Source organism: Rhamphochromis sp. 'chilingali' (genome assembly GCF_963969265.1).
Source record: "Rhamphochromis sp. 'chilingali' genome assembly, chromosome: 7".
NCBI lineage: Eukaryota > Metazoa > Chordata > Actinopteri > Cichliformes > Cichlidae > Rhamphochromis > Rhamphochromis sp. 'chilingali'.
In genome coordinates, this window is record NC_137934.1 from 37,536,238 (window position 1) to 37,558,160 (window position 21,923).

The 21,923-nt window shown below is 40.9% G+C and overlaps 1 protein-coding gene across 1 annotated transcript in view; it reads left to right on the forward strand.

The window, feature by feature from the left end:
* Window positions 1-21,923, forward strand: part of camk1da (calcium/calmodulin-dependent protein kinase 1Da) — a 73,051-nt gene that overhangs the window by 30,317 nt on the left and 20,811 nt on the right. The window contains exons 2-3 of the mRNA XM_080887087.1: window positions 5,266-5,397; window positions 12,569-12,643. Coding sequence (XP_080743213.1) covers window positions 5,266-5,397; window positions 12,569-12,643 — 207 coding nt within the window. The remainder of the gene's footprint in view (window positions 1-5,265; window positions 5,398-12,568; window positions 12,644-21,923) is intronic.

Genomic DNA, 21,923 nt, shown 5'->3' on the forward strand with positions numbered 1-21,923 from the left:
ACCCATTTTTATACCTTCTGAGTAAAGAGCAGACAGTTAGTTAGAACATGGGAAATGTTAAATGACTGAAGTTAGCAAAAACAACCTCCAGTCCCTCTGTGACCTGTAGTGACTCTACAGGGTAACTGAAAAGAATTTGGTTAACTTAGCCTTTTGCTTTGATCATGTCATCCATTTGTTTCACTGTCCCCTCCCTATCTGTGTAAATGTCATACGTTTTCAGTGGAGCTGGGTCAGCTCACCTTCCCAGACTGACTTTCTGTGTCTATAAGTGACCAATATGGCATTACACCCATAAACACACCAGTACAGCAAACTTTTGCAGTGGACGTGGAAGGATTTCCTCAACAAAACATTGGAAACACAATCTAGGACATCCAATTGGTTCACAAGCTATAATGAGCCAACCATTCTTCTGAACATGCTGAACATTATACCTGCAAAGCAGCTACAATGATGAGCATCACCATTGTCAGCACATTCTCTGTTTCACTCAAACCCCAACCTGGTGTTGCTGGTTCATTGGAATCTGATCAGGTTTCTCTTGTAATAATAGTTTTCTTTCTCTGTGCATTATTGTTTTCATAATAGCTGAGAGAACAGCCTTAAAGAGACTGAAACCCACACCTAATGTTTGCCAGTGCCGTTTCAGACATTTGAAACCATCGAAATTTTCCAACCCCGCTGCGGGACCTGGAAATAGTGTCCCCAACACCAAAAAGAAAGACACCAGTGGAAATCTGAGATCTGTTTATAGCAGTTTTACTAGGTGCTTTTAGCAAAACATGGATGAATGTGATGACTGAACAACTTTAGATCAGTGTATTTTCAGCCTGACATTGACAAACACTGATGGCTCCTGTCAGTTTAAATGAGACACTCTTTCACCTTGTCAGCTTGTCCTAGCAGCCCCCCCCCCCCACACACACACACACACACACGCACACATCTATCATACACTCTGTGTGTGTGGGTTGAGGTGCACATGTGTGCACGTGAGACAGACTGTTTCCCTGTTGGATATGTGATCTAGTGGAGAAACATACCCATGCACACACCATTGCTGCCAATACATTTCCCGCTCAGTGCACTGAAGGAAGCAGGGGAGCTCGACTGACACAATTACACAAGTTCCTGCAGGAGGAAATGCAATTATTGTTGCCGCAGGTAACAGCAAACTGGGGACTACCTGCTAGTCAAGCCCTGGGATAAACAGATGTACAAACACAGCCCATCGTGTGAGCTCAGCTGCCAGATGTTAGACAGGTTCCCCTTCCTCCAGTCAATGAACCCCACATATCCCTTAGTGTGTGAATGAATTTAGAGTTGACGAAATGTGAAGTGGACCATGCTGATTTCCTGCTGTTGTTGGTAGTGGTGTGTGTGGAACTGCATGGAACTACAGTGATGAGGTCCATTCTGCCTCCAGTCACATTTTCAGCTCTCTCTTCTGACCTTTCTCCTGCAGTTCAGCTTAATTTTGATTTTGCAAAATAATCATCAAGAACAAATACAGCATGCACATGTGTTTCTGCCTGTAAAAACAAAATGTGATCATTCAACTGTTCACGTTAGTGTAGTAGGTTATCGGTTGCCATGAAAGCATTGATGGCTTATCAGTTTGGTTGATCTAGAAAGTGAGAGGCATAGTAGGAATAAAGATTCGGCTTTTCTGGCTTAGCTAGAAAAGTTTGATTTAGAGAACAAATTTGCCATGGAGTGATAATAAAATGACATAGTCTGTATATGAAAGAAGGCCACAGTGTTACCCATTGTTCATGAACTACCATTTTAAAACCTTAAATTTAGGAGTCTTGTTTCTTCAACCAAGACATGACCAGATTTGGATCACAGAGTAGGAGTTGTTAGCTAGCTAAACAACCATGCTGGATGATTTACTACTATATAAAACGGGATCCTTACTCAAATGTATCAAATGGTTTGCATTCTCAAGAAATATGGCCGGGTTGTGATAAGGTTTATTTTTAATTTTAATAATTTTATTTCATGATCATTTCAGTGTTTAATGTAATAAATACATAAATAAAGTTATAGAACTGTAGACTACAAAACTAAAACAATGAGAAAAGAGCAGTTTTGGGTGGTAGATCTCTGTTTCCATGACATATAAGTGGCCCCTTAATGACACAATCCTCTGATTCATTGTTACTATAAAAATGTTGAATACACAAGCTTTAATGGTTGGCAGCATTAGAAAGATTATCAGTGTGAGAGAAAATTAAAGCCAACAATTATCATAGAATGGGAGCACCTGGCTTGTTTAGCTGAAAGTCCCGTATCATTTTACAACCTATAGTTTTGATGCGGCTAATGCGCTCTTGTTTATTTGTGATTTTGATATTAGCCATTATTATGGGATTATAACAAAGGAATGTTAAGTGCAGGTTAATGCTCTTACTCAAACAAGCCTGGCAGTGCGTGAGAGTGGCCTTAACAGTGTATATATACGTGTCTCTTTGTGGTTTTATGCTGCACTGGATGTTCATTCATGTATAGCTCTCTTTGAGGGTTGTGGATGAAAGGCTCTAAGCACTTCTGACTGAATGAAGCAACAATACAAACATCACGGCCTGCTTGTTTTTGTCTGGCTTTGACGTCACCGAAACCCACAATCGCCATTATCAGTGCAAGCAGGTCTCTCTTTTGTTCACATAGTCAACTGAGAATCGGTAGTCAGACAGATCATCATTTTTTATCACTTTGATCAGTTGTTGCAGTAAAATATGTTCGAAGCATGAGATGACAGACAGAAAGGATGAGATAAGGGAGAGAGAGGAGGAGGAAGTACAAGTGAGAAGAAACATGATTCCCACTGAGAGGCATGAGAAAAAACACCAAGCCCCAGCGACTGCAGGAAAGATGGTGACAAACCGTTTTTCTCTGCACTCAAGTTTGTGGCTGATGGACAGCTTGTTGAATGCGCTTCGGGGAGCCCAAGGGATTTCTGTATGTTGCCACAAACATATTGATGCAGAAGGAAGCCCGTTCACAACATCCTCTTGCACTCTCAGTGATGCTTAAAACCCAGAAATACTCAGCAAAATACATATGGATTAAAAAACGGGGATGCTGTAATAACGGTTTAATGTGGTGTTTGACGGTATGAAAACAAACCCAAGGTGGAAGTAATTTTTTAGCCATTGTAAAGATGAAGAAAAAATGCTTTTATTGTGAAAAGCCTCTTGAAAGCGCTGAGTTTTGATCCATGTAAACTTAAAAGCCCTTTAACATCAGCAAATTTGTGTAAATATTTTGTTCATTAATTCAGCCGTTTACATATTTAGTTTAGAATGGGTCCTTTATTGAATTCCACACGTCGTGACACTTGCTCAGATTTGGAGTTTAATTTTTCGCTGTAGAAAGAAGTTTCAGTGTACAGTGGACGCTAATGTTTTTGTCACTTTTTAAGGAATCAAACTCAAAGTAATGTCAGTACTTCCCAGCTTTTATCGCTGCATGGCCATACTCTGTCCCGCACTCCATATTAGCCATTGTTGATCAACACACCTTTGTTGCTGCCACGGACGTCGCACACTCGTACGTCAGTGTCATGAGACACTCTCACAAACAAAATCACGGTTTAGTAGCGCAGCATGCTTACGGGAAAGTAACAGTAATCTAATTACTTGTTTTGCAGTAGTAATCTCTTACTTTACTCATTACTTGAAAAAGTAATCAGATTACAGTAAAGCATTACTTGTAACGCATTACTGCCCATCTCTGATCATATTTACAAACAGAACGAGATCAGTCAGATTGCAACTCCCTGGGTAGGGCAAATGATATATGATATATTACTCGATAGGGTTTCTTGAAGGTAAACTGTAAAACTGTGATTGCTCACCTGTCCAAGTTTGAGAAAAATACACATTGCAATCTACTCTTTCATTACTTTGTCATGAGTGCTCCTTCCTCAGTGTCAGGGCTAATTAGTAGTTAGGAATAAGTAATGAAGTCATGTTGTAAACTGCAGCAAAATAGCTCAATAACAGCTTCTTTTGATACTTTGTCAAGGGCGCGAAAGGCTACACAGGGTCCTTTTTTTCATCAAGGAGGGGCTTTGAGGGGCCTTGCAGGGTTTCCGAGGCTTCATCTTACTTGGCACACGATTTGTTTGGGCAGCATGAAAGCATTAGATGGAACGTCGCCAACAAGCCAATGTTATATAAATTTAGGGCCTTGGATGCAAAGTTTTGCTAAGGATTCGATTTCGGAAGGGTAAAAGAAGTTGTGACTAGGGATCTTGCACATGAGGATGTGGAATTAAAAGTTCAGATAAATAGCACGGATCATAAAGTGCCTTAAGAGAGCTTATCCTCCTAAATTCAATACAGCTGCGCTTTTAGAAGACTTCATAAAGTTCGGATTTGTGTCAGCTGCAGGTAGTCAGAATGTTGGACAGTAAGAGGAGGAGGTTAGAGATGAGATAAAGACATGCATTCTTATCTCTTCTCCCCTTGTTTACTCTAATGCGCCGGTGAAGCTGAGGGCAGATCGACTCAGGAGTCAACACCCGGTTCAGGCAGATTAACTCGCAATAAGCTCATCTTCATTCATCACGCTGCTCGTCTTCGTGACGCACGCACACATGCACAAATGCCCACTTACACACACACACACACACACACACACACACACGCTCGTTCAAGGACTGGAAGATGGATCTGGATTGAATCCTCCAATTGGCTAATTCCAGTTTCATGACTATTACTGAGGATCGTCTGTGTGTATAAAATGAGACACAAAACTTTTAAATTATTTTTCGTTCGCTCTGAGCTAATAAAAAAAATAAAATGCCAGTGCTCTCACGTTACACTTGGCAGATCCAATCTCATTGTAATTTTCCGCCTGTTAATATCAGACTTTGCCTGCTGCACATGGAATCTTAAAGGAAAACTAGCTGAATTCACTTATTTTTAAATCTTTTTGCTTTTTTGTAAAGTACTGTTTTTATTGGATGGACACACAGTTTGCTCATTATTATATAAAATAAAGCAGACAGAAGATTCCAAAATTGATTTCAAGCGGAAGTGCTAACTGGAGTATATTTTTGATAAACATTAAAACTTTGTACTCAAATACGTAATCTATGTTTTTTCATGCTTGTCTTTGTAAGAGATACATAAGAAATATTCAGATACATTTTGTCTGACACTGAAATTATTGACCTTTTTTTCAGTCTTTTATATATATTTAAATGTACAAGTCTGCTCGTGACTCACATGAGTTTGCATGTGTTCACAGAGGGGCGTTTTCAGAGGTGGTCTTGGCCCAGGAGAAGCTGACCAGCCGTATGTTTGCAGTGAAATGCATCCCTAAGAAGGCTCTGAAGGGGAAGGAGAGCAGCATCGAGAATGAGATTGCCGTGCTGAGGAAGTGAGTGCTGTGACACGAGAACACAAACATAAGTCTACTAATTCCTGGTTACCGGGGCAACTGTGCATCTCTGATGCATCATACCCCACCAAGCCCCCCCCCCAGGTCACGATCCACAGCCTGCCTACCCTAATACAAACAATATTCAGGACTGAAAATTCTGTCAGTGTAGCAGCTGCAAAACATTAACGTCAAGAGTTAGGCTAAGAACACTGTTTGTTATACGGCGTTTCTTGTTGGTGTTTAAAGTACATGTTAGATTCAACTTTACAATGTCACACAAGAGCCGAACAAACACTTTTGTGCTTAAGTAACAGAATTTAGAATTTTGCTTAAAGGTCTGAATGGACAGCAAAGTCATTTAAGTAGCAAGTCTCTGCAATCAGCAGGAACATTGTCTCTGCCCAGATACTTGAGCAGTTATTTTGAAGTCATCAAATCGGTTTAAAATCACTTCAAATCTTTGTTGACTTTGCCCCAAAATAAGGTTTCAGTATTTTTATATTTTTTCCCCATGCCAGTTATACAAATACACACAAAATGACGTGATAATGACGTTTTCAATCACTGATACAATATTATCACAATACTTCACTCACAAAGTGATATTATTGTGAATTTTGCATTATACTTAGTATTGCGGTAGTAAGTTATTTCTACCAACCCGTCACTAAAAGACGCCATAAATGTTGACATAAGGCAAAGTCGGTCTGCAATTGAGTGGGGTCAAGTTGCCAATTGCATCCAGTCTGTTTCTGATATGACAGCAATTAATTAAAATAAATTGTTGAAAAACATATGTGTATGTGTCTGCATGGACAGAAATTTTCATTTTACTATTACCTTTCGCTCAGCAGCCTTCCTGTTCTGTCATCATCATCATCATTTATTTATATAGCACTTTAAAAACACACCTGGTAGACCAAAGTGCTGTACAATACAAATATAAATATAATAATAGATAGCAGAAACCAGACATAGCAATAAAATTTAAGAAAGGGAAGTTACCCACAGAGTTAAAAGCCAGGGAATAAAAATAGGTTTTTAATAAGGACTTAAAAACTGGCACTGATGAAGCCTGTCTAATATGGAGAGGAAGGTTATTCCAAAGCATCTGCGCTGCAACAGAGAACGCTCGGTCTCCTCTAAGTTTCAGTCGTGACTTTGGGACTGAAAGCAACAAATGCTCAGCTGACTGAAGGGAATGAATGGGGACATGGGGCTTCAACAAGTCAGACAAATAAACAGGTGCCAGACCATTTAGAGATTTAAAAACCAATAAAAGGACTTTAAAACGGATCCTAAATTCAATTGGAAGCCAGTGTAGAGAGGCCAAAATCGGAGTGATGTGGTCAAATTTCCTTCTGCCAGTTAAAAATCATGCCGCAGTTAAAAATCGTGCCGCAGCAACCCTATTAAAAGAGAATTGCAATAATCTAAACGTGAAGTAATAAAGGCACGAATAACACTTTCCAAGTCACTCTTGAAAAGAAAGGGCTTAACCTTCGTTAAACGTCTGAGGTGATAGAATGCTGATTTTACCCCCCCGTTTATGTGGTCATCAAAGGTAGGTGAAGATGACCAGCTGTATGTTTGCGATCGAACTCTTTAGTTGGGAAGTCAAAGCTGCAAGATCAACATCTGGAGCATGAGAAAAACGATTTGGGCCAAATAAGATCACTTCTGTCTTCCGATCATTAAAATTTAAAAAGTTTTTTGCCATCCATGCTTTAACATCACTAAGGCAGTCAAGCAGAGGTTGACTTGGGAGACTATCAGAATGACTAAAAGGTAAATAAAGCTGGCAGTCATCTGCATATAGATGGAATGACACTTTATGTTTTCGGAAAATCGCGCCAAGAGGCAAAAGGTACAGTGAAAACAATAATGGCCCAAGATGTCTGTGAAGGTTCTCAGTCATCCCCTATGTAGCCGGTGTATCAGAGAAACTCAGGAGATTTTAAAGGATAAAGGTCACTCTTTCGAGGATGTCAACGTTCACATTTTGGACAGAGAGGACAGATGGTTTGAAAGAGGAGTGAAAGAAGCCATTTACGTCCACTGTGAGCGACCATCTTTGAAAAGAGGTGGTGGTTTACGACACCAACTGTCTGCCATCTATAATCCAGTTTTGAGATCCCTTCCCAGACGCCTTAACGCCCACACACGTCCTGGGCCATCTGACCTCAGGAAATCACATGATAGGGTAGGGCCAGGTTTCACAAGGAGCTCACCCGAAACCCTGGCTGATTGTGACCCACACCCGCTTTCACACCTTGGCTCATGTGATTAGGTAGAGGATCATCAGGGGGTCCTTTGTCCCTCTTTGGGGGGAAACTCCCACTGGGTTTAAATCTGGGGTCTCTCAGTGACTCTCCACCATTTGACCCTTAGAACTGAAGAAGCTTCTCGGATGAGAGGTGAAACGTCTTCAAGCAACTCAAAGAAATCCAGATGCTTTTCTTTCCAAGCTCCTTAGACCAATAATGGCCCAAGAATAGGTCCCTGTGGCACACCCCAAAGCAGAGGGGCCACAGAGGATGAAGCCCACCCCAACTTAACACAAAAGGTCCTATTTGAAAGATAGGACTTTAACCACAAAAGTGCCGAACCAGAAATTCCCACACAGTGCTGTAAGCGGGAGATCAGCAAATCGTGATCCACTGTTTCGAATGCAGCGGTCATGTCCAACAGGACCAGCACTGCATATTTACCACAGTCTGTCGCTATCAGAATGTCATTCATAACTTTTACGAGGGCTGTCTCCGTACCGTGAAATGGCTTATAGCCGGACTGAAAGATTTCTGACAATTGAGAGTCATTCAAATAGTCCATCAACTGAGTATAAACATTCCTTTCCAGAATCTTACTAAGAAAGGGAAGCTTAGAGATGGGTCTAAAATTTGATATGACTGAACTGTCTAAGCCTGGTTTCTTAAGTAAATGTATGACTGCATGCTTAAACTCCTTAGGTACTTGACCAGACAAAAGACTAGTATTAATAATAGATCTATAGGAATATACCCAGAATACAACCAGTTGGCAGCCGTGGCCCTTCGAGCTCTGTTCATTGAAGACTTATTCAGACTCATTGCAGCTTGTTAGAGTATAGAAGTGCTTTATAAGAACCAGTCCATTTATTATTAGAGTAAAAAGCACTATATAAAAACCAATCCATTTACCATTTATGGGAATTAGTTATACATGCACTGACCTCAGTGTTTAAAACTTACTGAGCATTCACTACAACAGTATATGTCAGAAAATGAGGAAAAGCTCAAAAAGAAATGTGTGCTTCCCATTGCAAACTGTTAAAATAATCATTTCAAATGACATGGTTCTTTCAGCTGCTCACTTATTTCCCTAAGGGGTTGCTACAGAAGATGGATCCACATGTTGATTTAATACAGATTTTATAACGGATCCCCTTCCTAAAGCAACCCTCCTCGTCTGGGCTTGACACCAACACTAAGAGCATGCTGGTTTGTGACCGCCTTCGGCTGGCTTTGTTTCACCGCCTGGTCTCAAATCACAGATCTTACACATTAAAGGTGAATGTTTTTAAGCACTACATCACAGAGACACCAAAGTTATCATTTCAAATGATCAAGAAAGAGAAGTCTTCGTCTGTTTCACCCTACAGACAAACAAGTGATCTTACAGTTACACAGAAAAATCAAAGTGCTGCAGCAATTATTATGCCATTAAATGCAATAACTTTGGTAATTTGGTTTCACTGTTAACATTAGAGAAAATGCAAATTGGATCCACGAGGGAGAGAGCAGACATCCATTTAGACAAATGAGCGTAATTTCAGTGCATGTTAGAGAGCATCAGTGAGCAGATTCTGTCTCAAGCAGTCTTGTGCAGGGCAGAGACACCAATTTAGCTTTGGAGGGAAATCTGCTGGATCAGGTTATGGCAAGTTTCAGAGATTTTGGTGGCAGCAGACGGTGGAAAGAACTGTAAATCTGACCCCAAGCGCTAACAAAAGCATCATCTTGTTTCGTCAAATACTTATCTTCAGTAGCACAACTTTTCTTGCAAGCACCTCAGCGCATGCTGAAACACTTCTGTGTTCTGGGTGAGCTTAGGCAAAATATGTCATTCACAGCAGCTTCTTTGAGTCCCACCTCTGATTTTTTCCAGAGAAAACCACATGCACCATTTTACCTGCCATCAGACAGCTCTTGTCAACAAGAAGTGAAGTCGTCACGTTCCACCAGACTTCTTAGTGTAGATCAACCGGTAAATGAACAGCTTTGCATATGCATCACAGACGACACACCAATCCATCTGTCATATTCGTGTCTCACATTTCAGTCTCCCCTAATTCATGAAAAAGACACTGAGCTACCTAAAGTCTTCCACTTGTGACAGCAGCTTATTGCTGCCATAGAGTTGGCACGCCACCCTTTTCCAGCTGAGAACTATGGTCTCGGACTTTAAGGTGCCAATTCTCATTCTCTCTGCTTCACACACTTTGGCGAGCAGCCACAGTACGAGCTGTATGTCTGATGAAGCGAACAGAATCACATCATCTACAAACAGCAAAGATGAGATCCTGAGACCACACTTGGCTATATCTAGAAATTCTGCCCATTGAAAGTTGTGAACATGAACAGAATCAATAACAAGCACCAGTAGAGTCCACCACCCACAGGGGAGGGGATCCATCAATATGAACCAAGCTCTCACTGGACCACATAGCCCATAGCAATGAGCCACGTACCCCATACTCCTGCTGAACAAGATCCTGCGAGGGATGTAGTCAAATGCCTTCTCCAAGCCCGTGCTGATCTGGACAAAAAGCACAGATGCAATTATCTACTTACTTTTGTTTTAATCTTGTTTTTAAAAATATATTGATATATTTTAAAATATGTACAGATCTCACATCTGAAGGTGTCTTTTAACATCTGAATGAGCAATCTGGTCACCTGTCTCACTATCTTACTAACTCTGTTTTATAATCTGCTGTAAGATTCCTATATTTGCCTCTGATGCGCGCCGTGCTTTTTGCAGAAGAGAGATCAATTTCTTAGTGTCTATGTGCTAGGGGTAGGGCACAATGCTTTGAAACTCACACTGCAGCAAACACAAAGACACAAGCACGCAAACCTTGCTGTTTGTGACATTGCCAGAGAAAAATTAATTAATTAACGATCAAATGTTGAGTCTTTTGCACGTGTGGCAAACGTGGCTCTCACATCACCGTTGCGGGGATGTCGGCATGAAGGCGTGAGGAAGCGTTAATGTCGAAGAGGCCTGTGTCTGAATGACACAATCCCGTTATTTACCCAGTCTATGTGCAGCAGTAACAGGAGATACATGCAGGAGAAATCCATGAATGAGAACAACTAACTGCCACACCAGGCATTTAATGCAAAAAGAGGGTTTTTCTGAATGCGCTCCGGATCTGCTCTGCCATTACACTCAGGCTTTTCCTGTCAGCCGTTCATTATCCTTGACAGGGCACACACACACACACGCTCACACACACATTACCCCTTTTCAACCAGTACTTGTATGAGCATGAGTATGAGTCACGTCTCAGCTCTGTGATTCATACCTGCTGCCGCTGCGATCATACGCTCTTTAATAGGTGTTAGATGTTTACCTGCACACCTGCTGTGTGCGCCTTTGTGTGTATATGCCTGAGTTAGGCCAGGGGGGATTACCTCTGTTTACTGTGCAAAAGATGATTAACCTGCAACCACGCACACAAAATTAGTCGTGTTTCCACTAGGCACGGCATATTAGGATAACAAACAGACAGCTACACACTGACAAACACACACAAACACGCACACACACACACACGGAAGAAGGGAAACACCCCATCATGCTGCTGTAACCATGGAGAAATCAGCAGAGAAGCAAAAAAAATGAGCAGAAATTGTGATGGGAAAGTGTGAAGAGGTTTTGGTTGAAATAGATTGTTGGTTCGATTTCTGTGAAAAGTTTGTGCTGGCATCAGAGTAAAATAACTTTTTCTTGATTTTTGCAATTACAAAAGGATCTAAATTCAATGTACAATTGCTATTTATTTTTCTGGAGTTGTGTACACCACAGTCTTCACTGGTTGCTGCGAGTATGGATGAGGCACAGAAAACATGGTAGCTGCCTTGGATTAGTTAGGATTGTGATAAACATGCACACTGTATAAAGTTAAATATAAATTGTTTAATGCCCTATAATTCAGTGTGATTCTTATTGGTTTAATACCTTTTCAGTAAATCTCTTCAGTAAGGTCCAACCAAACCCCCTTTGCCTTCAGCTGTATTTTTTTCTGTACCTTAGTTAGTTAGTTAGTGGCAAATCGCTACTCAAGGCACCTCAAGGCACTTTATTTTGTAAGGTAAAGACCTTAAAGTAATGCAAACAAAACCCCAACAATTTGACAACCTCCTGTGAGAAGGCACTTGGCAACAGTGGGAAGGAAAAACTCCCTTTTAACAGGAAAAAGCAGCCATCTGCTGTAGCCGGTTGTGGATGAGGGGAGGGAGACAGGGCAAGCAAAGAAATAAAGTAATTCCAGTTTTTAATACTTACAGCCAACTACATTTCAGAAGAAGACAAGAAAACACTTCGTGTTGAATGACTACAGGCCTTTGTTGGGATTGTAATATATAGAATTATGGCAGTACAAAAGGTAAAAGTGGGTCTCACCCTGTACTAGTAAGATGTAACTAATGGTTACCAGCATGTGTATGTTCATATTCTTTACAAAATACACAACATATATACACAATATATATTATTTATTATAGTATTTTGCAAGGATGTCCAAAATCATCTTAATATATGAAAAATAAGTTTCAACAAGTGTTTAACATGACTAAAAACTGAAATTTCTATAATCAGTACTGAGAAATCAGGAACTTTACTGTCATTTAACTTCCTGTCTATGACTTTATTACTTTGCGATAGTATAGATGGGCATGTGGGAGGCTCATTAAAACTCATTGTTTAATTCAATCAGTAGCTTCAGAGCAGCTAAGAAATGGATCGTGAGGTGACACTTTTTTGTTGGTTGAGACATAAAGTGTTAACAATGTACAACTCAGAATATTAAGGTGTACAAAAGACAGTTGGCTGTGGCAGAAACTTTAAAAAAACAGATTCAAAAAAACAAATCTTTACTGATTGCTTTGTCTTTGTTTTGCAGGATCAAGCATGAGAACATTGTGGCACTGGAAGACATCTACGAGAGCCCCGATCACCTCTACTTGATTATGCAGCTGTGAGTCAATGTTCTTTTTCTTCTTCTGTTGTCGTCATTGTGTTTAGGACATTGTGTTCGACAATGTGACTGATGGGAACAGAGACCCCCAAATCACCCACATCTCCCTGGAAGACCATTTCATTTAGTGACTGCAAGCTCTGCTCTGTCACATAATGGGACTCGTCAGCCTGTAAAAGCTGTTGTGTAATATATTTGTGGGTGTGTTTGTGGGGGCGGGGTTGGGGTTTGTTATTTAATATTGTATTAGTAGGGTAGAAATTAAAAAAAGAAGACATATTATTTCTTTAAGACAAAGCTGGTGCTACAAAAGTAATATCATATTATAGAGGGCTGTCCTATTGTGAAATTTTAGCCTACAAATGAGTACATTTTAAATATTAGTTATAGTTTATATGTTAAATCTTTCTCGAGTGGGTCAGATTTTATTCTGGCAGACATTTTGGTTTTCTTATAGCGAGGGACAAGAATACAAATTCTTTGTTGTTCTGTTTTTGATTTTTATTAATAATAATTTAATGTTTCAGATGTCGGAGTGCGTATTTCTTATTTGCTTCTGACTTAAATTGTTGCTAATTTACAGAGTGTTTTCAAATTCTCACACTTTACCTCTCGTTCTTCTGTCCACCCACCCATCACATAGACACACAAAAAACACACAAAGCCCACCAGTCCTCCCACATGCACGCACACACAGACACACGTACTCAAAGCCCACCACACCGCTACGAGGCTTCTATTACATCATCTGATGTACATCTCTGCTTTGATGGTCAGCACTAGAGGAAAGGGTTCACCCACAGGTGTCCCACTAACCTCCTCTTCAAGGTTAGAGCTGCTTACATAAGGAGTTGGTCTGGAAGTTTGGCATTCGAGCTGGAAACAAACCAGTCAAGTTCAGGTGGAAGTCAGAGCCGTGGTTTACACAACAGTGGCGTGTTTATTGCCGATGCCAGTGGATTATCTGCTCCCCTACCGCATGTGTTTGGGTGGTTGTGTTTCTGTGCCAACTCGCGGCAATACAGGAAACGATTTTGAGGTCTTTAACTTATGAATAAGCTCATAAGTTAAAGCTAATATTTAACCTACCTATGACAGCTGGCAGATAATCCACTCACTTATTTGGTGGTAAGCCATTGTGCTTATGACATTTTGCACCCTGTTGGAATTCTTGGATAAAAAAGGCTCTCAAGGTGTTGATCCAGCCCATTCTCACTCCCGAGGCGTAATATACTGACGATTTCTCAAGTCCCGAGGCGTTTCTAAGGAACGCAAAAGGTGACCTTCCACGCTCTTATGCTACGCGCTGGGTGATGGATGACATCCAGTAGAATGACGCTCCCACGGTAATACACGTTCCAGCCATGTATTCCAGCCCTAACCATAACCTTATCCCTAACCCTAACCCTAACCTTATCCCCAGCCTTAACCAGCACTTTAATGACGTTAGATAGTGTTTTTCAAAGCGATTTAAGTAAAACGAACTTACATGTATAGATTCATTCCAAATGGTTCTCATGTTTCCTCATTTTTCTGATCTTGTAATATAGGGACGTGTTGGGAACCCGGAAGCGCAATATACCGACAATTTGTCACCTAGTGTAAAATGTTATGCTTTGGGAGTGAGACCATGTTGGTTGATCACAGTTGTTAGAAGATGCAAATGTACCTCTATCAGCTTTCTCATAGTCAAAAAAGTATTTTTTTCAATTAAACTTTAAAGATTTGAGCATGAATGAGGTTATTTTGCCTGGACGATAAGCCTGGTTTTAAAAGAAAGAAACGTTAATATGTAGATTAAAGAAGAATTTGCATTCAATTCTGTCAAAGCCTCGTAGTATACTATAGATCCTATTACTGTGGCCGACTGATAAATTGTCAGCAGTTTCACCAACTCTTTAATATGGGGCTAGGTGAACTTGGTGAGGTTACTGTGACATAGTTAAGTCAGACCTGATCTAGTAATGGAAGTTTGAACTGACATCAACGATATTTAATGGTATTTATGTTCAGCAGCAGGCAGAGTTGTACATACAACCTTGGCATTTTCCATCCAGGTCAAAAGCATTTGTATGAGAATAATCCTGCACAGCAGCTATAGACGCTCATTATTAGCCATCACATCCACATACTTTACTGCATATAACTCACTGTGTCATAGCAACTTGGGATGCAATTATTAATGCTAAGGGAGTAGTATGATATTTATTTATTACCCTGTACTGCTCTTGTTACCCTTAAACAGACTAATTTTAATACAGGTTCATTTTAAGAGCTGTCCCTTTTTAAAATAGCCTCGACTTACTAAACTGCTTACAAGTGGAATAAGCTCCAAAAAGTATGAAACTACCAGCCCTTTTTAAAGTAAAACAGTTTTAGGTTTGCAGATCCTTCAGTCATTTATCTGTCAAGTTTGTCCCAAACCTTTTCTCCTTGAAAAAAGATCTCAATCTTAATGGCTTTTTGCAATCTTATTTAAAAAAAAAATGTTTTAAGAAATGCAATATTACATGTCTAAAAACAGATGTTAGAGACGTTGAAATGCAATATTGATATTATCATTACTAGCAAAACGCTGCCCTGGGGAACAAAATTCCTTTGTGGATACAAATTTTGGTGACTGCTACACACACACACACACACACACACACACACACACACACACACACACACACACACACACACACACACAAACATATAGATTGTTAAATAGTTCCATGCAATCATTATAGTTAGATTAATATTACCAGTAGTAGTAATAATAATTGTGCCAGCTAAAGCATTAAATCGCCATAAAGTCAGCACTCACTTAGTAATATTAGATTATGAAGTGTTTCAAATTAGCTAGATTAAGCTAGTCTACGAGCTAAAAATGTAGAAGCAGAAACTTTACTTGTAGTGTACTAAGCAAAGATTCCTATCAACATTGCTGTAAAATTTGTAAATTTGTTATCTACATTTGCTTAGTTACTTTTCCAAGGTTGTACCTAATCTCTAGGTCCTAGCTAGCTAAGATGCCAATGTGTTGATGGCAAGATAAATGGATGACTTTCCAGACATAACAAACACAGATTAACTACGTCTGGGCAACGCTTTTTTTCTCCTCACTCCATTCTGATGACAAATTAAGAAACAGTTTCCTTAAGCTTTTACGTCACTTAAAATCCTTCTGTTGGCCAGACTCCAGTCAAAGGTCTTAACTGTGGTTAAGCTGTTAACCTACAATCTTAACATTTTGATTAAATCTCCTGTTGTCATGGATAAACCAGTTAACAGAGCTGACTGCTGTTTGGTAAAGAAGCAAGTTATTATCGCTGAGTGCTCTCACTTGATCTAGCAGTGACTGTGGTTAAAGTTAAGGTTAAGAATCAAAGGCAAGATTTTTTTTCTACTTTGACTAACATAGGTTTCAAAATTCAGTAGTTCATTACAGTTTTTACAGACGCTAGGACACATTTCTCAATACTTAGGTCACGTTTGCAAAACTCCTCACACAGTGAGCACAACAGAAGTCTATGTGGGCTAAACTGAGGACCAGTTATCATTGTTTTGGCACAAAATGCATTCAATGACTACATCTCTCAAATTTCATGAATTATCTTCTCACTCAGACACAACAACTGCCAAAAATCTTTGTACATACAGGACATTTTGCATGTGCTTACATACTGTTTTCAAAACTGTTAAACTTATGGCCAAAACAATAACACAATGCAAAACTTGAAAAGACAGCAAAATTCAACAGCAATATTTTATTGAAACATATTTTAAATCTAAAAATGCAGTTTAACCAGCCACAGCTGATTCTCATTGTAGATGAACATCTACACAGGTGTTACTCCTTCAATTTTTCAACTCCTTCAATTCTGCCATGCCAGAAGATTCTTTCCTAGGTGTATTGCCCTAGATGACATAAGATGTGATGTGGATGAGAACCTGTGGCCAAATGGAGAAGACCGAGTAGAATAGCATTACTATTGTATGTGTATCAGTGGATGGTGTGTATACAAATTCTTGTATTTTGGGATTACTTAGTGCAAAAACATAAAAATACATAAACAAATATTAACGAATTCTGCATGATGTCTGATTCATTCCAGTAACATATATTGAAATTATAAACAGAGATGTGTCCTTGTTTTACACAAGTAAACACTGTGTAATGCTACATGTTGTTAGTGTTTTTTAGGTTTTTTGTGGGTGACAAAGTGTGTTTGTCGGCTGTCAACCTTTGCTAGTGTTCTGGAAGAATGAGTTTATTTGAGACCTGAATGAAGTGTTTTGGTAGTTGTAGTGCATTTTGAATGTGAAATGAACTGCTTTGCCAAGCTGACGGTCAGTTAGGAGGATTGTGTGAAGAGTTTTGCAAAAGTGACCTAAGTATTGAGAAATGTGTCCTAGCGTCTGTAAAAAACTGTAACCAAAAGACGTTGGCTGTACCTGCTGTTTTATTTCTTTGAGAAAAAGAACAGTAACAAGAAAGACCGGTCTCTGATATCTCCCTCTAACCCTCCATCCCCTTTTCCTCTCCTCTTTCACACCATCTGCCCTCTGCTTTTTTTTATTTTTATTTCATTGCTTTCCTTCTCTTTATATCTTCCTCCTGCTCACTATTTTTCCAGGTACAATCTGCTTGAACACAGGTCAGCTTCAAACATGGTTAAATGCTTAACCCACTTTGAATATATAACAAATTGGGCATGTGGGTAACTTACATATTAATTTGCAAACAATATGCACATGTTTTATACTATTGCAAGGGGTAGCACAGTGGCATGGTGGTTCTCAGAGCTAAAATTGCCTGAGATAACCATAGTTTGGATAGAAACAAAATGTGCCCAAAGTGATTATTTGCACATGTGCTGAACTAATTATTTCAGTGTGTCAGTTGTAGTTATGATGCCCAGATGTATTATGAATTTGTCATAATATAAAAGGCAATGTGAAAGGATCAAAAGCTAGAGTAGCTCAGAATCCTTTTTGATCTAGCATCAGCATTGCATGCTGTCCTTCTCCAAGCAAAACACAGAACTGCAGCTTCATCTCTGCATCTATTTTAACCCTGTGCAGCTGTGTCCAACTGTTCTTGTAAATGGTGACTGAAAAGCTGCGTTTTCCCAGAGCACCAACTCAACAGTGCTTCTGCAAAGTGAAGCTTGGCAATAGCTGCATTTCTACTGATCATTACAGTACTAATTAACCTCATTTGTATTCAGTGGTGTGCTGGTTTTCTTATTCAGTAATCAGAAACCACATTTAAAAACAAGGATTTTTGCAGATTTCTCATGTAATTGCAGTATGGCAGATCAATGCAGTCTGACAGAATTTCCTTCATTCCTGTTCATCATAGCTTGTCTTACGTAACCTTGACCGCAGGGAGGCAATCAGACCATGCTGCTATGAAAATCGATGCAACCGAGTGCAATGTGGGCTTTATATTGATGCTGTTTGTGCTGTGAATTGCATATCAGTAAAAAATAAATAAATAAAAGAACTGGCTTTCAATGAATCCAAACAAAGTAGCACCTGGGATTCTTAACACAGTTTTCTATATTCCTTTGGAATAGTATCATCTTTTTCAGTTTCTTCTATTGAGCTTGTGGGAAGCTTGTGATCAGCTGGACTCAACAGAAGCAGACAACTTTTTTTGTCAGTATTCAAAATTTTAAGCCTTTGTTTGTTGTGGCTTGTCCACTGACAGTTGGGTTGTTGGCTGTATTTCACTTCTTCAGTTCATTTGTACAGTTTGGATGTGTTCAGATGAGACTGAAGCAACATTAGAACATGGCTCTTGGTCTTGTTACAAGATAATACACTGAGGACTGATTGGGGGGTGACAAACAGGAGAAATGAGGTAAAGACGAACGTAATTAACAGAAACCGAGAGCAATTAGGGAATCTGGAGTACTGAGAGGAAGCAAAACTAACACAGCAAACAACAGAAAACTAACCTCTAATGTAAAACAGAAACAGTAACCAAAAGTAACACTGACCTGAGTTTTTAAAAAACCTAACAAGAAGTCAGGGAACAATGAGGGAGCAATATTTATCACTAGAATAAAGAAAATGCAGGGACCTTAGAAACCTTGCAAAGGGACTTAAAATATGTGTCTAAGCCTCAAACTACCCAAAACTAAAAAGCAAAACTCCACAAACCTGAAAAACAGAAAAGCCTCAAATAGAGGACTATTTAAAAAAAACCCAAAATAGTACAAAGGCTGTGATACCTGTGAGTCGAAAGCTGAGGCTTCAGACAACACTAAATCCTCAGGCTTTTTTCTACTCTAAGTAAGATGTCACTGACAGAGGATATCTTTAATATAGTCATCTCAGGTTCACAGCGACTGAGGGGCAGCTACTGAGAAGAAAGTTGGATTAAAGGGAGGGGAAAGGGAACTAAAATAACTTGTTTCAGACAGAGGATTAACTCAGGGGCTGCACCAAGTCCCGGTGTGAGATAAGTAAGGATTAGTTGACCTGTGAGTCATGCAAAGCTGCTCGATTAAAGAATAAAAATCTGGAGTTGGAAAAGAGCAGGATAGCTTTCCGTTCAGTCGGGGCTCTTCCAAAAGTCTTGAAACATTGCAATTAGTCCTGAGTTCACCACCATATTGATTTTTTTGTGGTCTTTTCTTCGGTTGTATTGTTGCGCAGAAAATGTGTTTCCAAAGTTAAATTACAAGTCAGCTATAATTAGCAATTTAAAAAGTTGATGTTAAAGACCCAACTTGATCCATTTATAGAAGCATTTGCCTGATTAGAGCTCTTCTATGTTCTACAGTATGACCCTTTAAAAGAGTGCCCTACATGATACTCTTCTCTCTCTACTTACACTTCTTATACGCTAGCTTCACCTAAAGACCTAATCAGATTAGTTATTTGGGTCTTTAAAACTGAATTAAATCCTTTAAAGACTTAAAGGATTTAATTCAGTTTTATTTACACAGCACCAAATCACAACAGTCACTTAAAGGTTCTTTACATTGTAAGGTAAAGATCCTACAATAATGCAGAAAAAAAACATATACCATTTATAACACCCAGCACGCCCCTGCGGGCGGTTTATCCTTCAAGCTCGGGTCCTCTACCAGAGGCCTGGGAGCTTGAGGGTCCTGCGCAGTATCTTAGCTGTTCCCAGGACTGCGCTCTTCTGGACAGAGATCTCCGATGTTGTTCCCGGGATCTGCTGGAGCCACTCGCCTAGCTTGGGAGTCACCGCACCTAGTGCTCCGATTACCACGGGGACCACCGTTACCTTCACCCTCCACATCCTCTCGAGCTCTTCTCTGAGCCCTTGGTATTTCTCCAGCTTCTCGTGTTCCTTCTTCCTGCTATTGCTGTCATTCGGAACCGCTACATCGATCACTACGGCCGTCTTCTTCTGTTTGTCTACCACCACTATGTCCGGTTGGTTAGCCACCACCATTTTGTCCGTCTGTATCTGGAAGTCCCACAGGATCTTAGCTCGGTCATTCTCCACCACCCTTGGGGGCATCTCCCATTTTGACCTCGGGACTTCTAGGTTATACTCGGCACAGATGTTCCTGTACACTATGCCGGCCACTTGGTTATGGCGTTCCATGTATGCCTTGCCTGCTAGCATCTTGCACCCTGCTGTTATGTGCTGGATTGTTTCTGGGGCATCTTTACACAGCCTGCACCTGGGGTCTTGCCTGGTGTGATAGACCCCAGCCTCTATGGATCTTGTACTCAGAGCTTGTTCTTGTGCTGCCATGATTAGTGCCTCTGTGCTGTCTTTCAGTCCAGCTTTGTCCAGCCACTGGTAGGATTTCTGGATATCAGCCACCTCCTCTATCTGCCGGTGGTACATACCGTGCAGGGGCCTGTCCTTCCATGATGGTTCCTCGTCTCCCTCCTCTTTCTTGGGTTTCTGCTGCCTGAGGTATTCACTGAGCACTCGGTCAGTTGGGGCCATCTTCCCAATGTATTCTTGGATGTTCCTTGTCTCATCCTGGACTGTGGTGCTGACACTCACCAGTCCCCGGCCCCCTTCCTTCCGCTTAGCGTACAGCCTCAGGGTGCTGGACTTGGGGTGAAACCCTCCATGCATGGTCAGGAGCTTTCTTGTCTTTATGTCAGTGGCTTCTATCTCCTCCTTTGGCCAGCTTATTACCCCAGCAGGGTACCTGATCACGGGCAGGGCGTATGTGTTGATGGCCCGGATCTTGTTCTTACCATTCAGCTGACTCCTCAGGACTTGCCTGACCCTCTGCAGGTACTTGGTGGTTGCAGCCTTTCTAGCGGCCTCTTCATGGTTCCCATTTGCCTGCGGGATCCCCAGGTACTTGTAACTGTCCTCTATGTCTGCAATGTTGCCTTCTGGTAGTTCAATCCCCTCAGTTCTGACTACCTTCCCTCTCTTTGTTACCATCCGACTACACTTCTCCAGTCCGAACGACATTCCAATGTCATTGCTGTATAGCCTGGTAGTGTGGATCAGTGAATCGATGTCTCGTTCACTCTTGGCATACAGCTTGATGTCATCCATGTACAGGAGGTGGCTGACAACTGCTCCGTTCCGTAGTCGGTATCCGTAGCCAGTCTTGTTAATGATCTCACTGAGGGGGTTCAGGCCTATGCAGAACAGCAGTGGGGACAGAGCATCTCCTTGGTAGATCCCGCACTTGATGGTGACTTGTGCTATGGGCTTGGAGTTGGCCTCTAGTGTTGTACGCCACATCCCCATTGAGTTCCTGATGAAGGCTCTTAGGGTCCCATTGATCTTGTACAATTCTAGGCATTCCAGTATCCAGCTGTGGGGCATTGAGTCATAGGCCTTCTTGTAATCAATCCAGGCAGTGCACAGGTTGGTCAGTCTGGTCTTGCAGTCTCGGCTGATTGTTCTGTCTACCAGTAGCTGGTGTTTTGCACCTCTGGTATTCTTGCCAATTCCTTTCTGTGTCCCGCTCATGTATTGACCCATGTGCCTGTTCATCTTAGCCGATATGATGCCTGACAGGAGCTTCCATGTAGTACTGAGGCAGGTTATTGGTCGGTAGTTGGAGGGGACCGGTCCCTTCTTGGGGTCCTTGGGGATCAGGACCGTCCGGCCTTCAGTTAGCCATTCCGGGTGTCTTTCGTTAACTAGCAGCTGGTTCATTTGTGCTGCCAGACGCTCGTGGAGTGCAGTCAGCTTCTTCAGCCAGTAGGCGTGAACCATGTCGGGCCCTGGTGCTGTCCAACTCTTCATACTGGAGACCCTTTCTTGGATATCTGCCACTGTGATGGTTACTGGACCCTGTTCAGGGAGGTCGCTGTG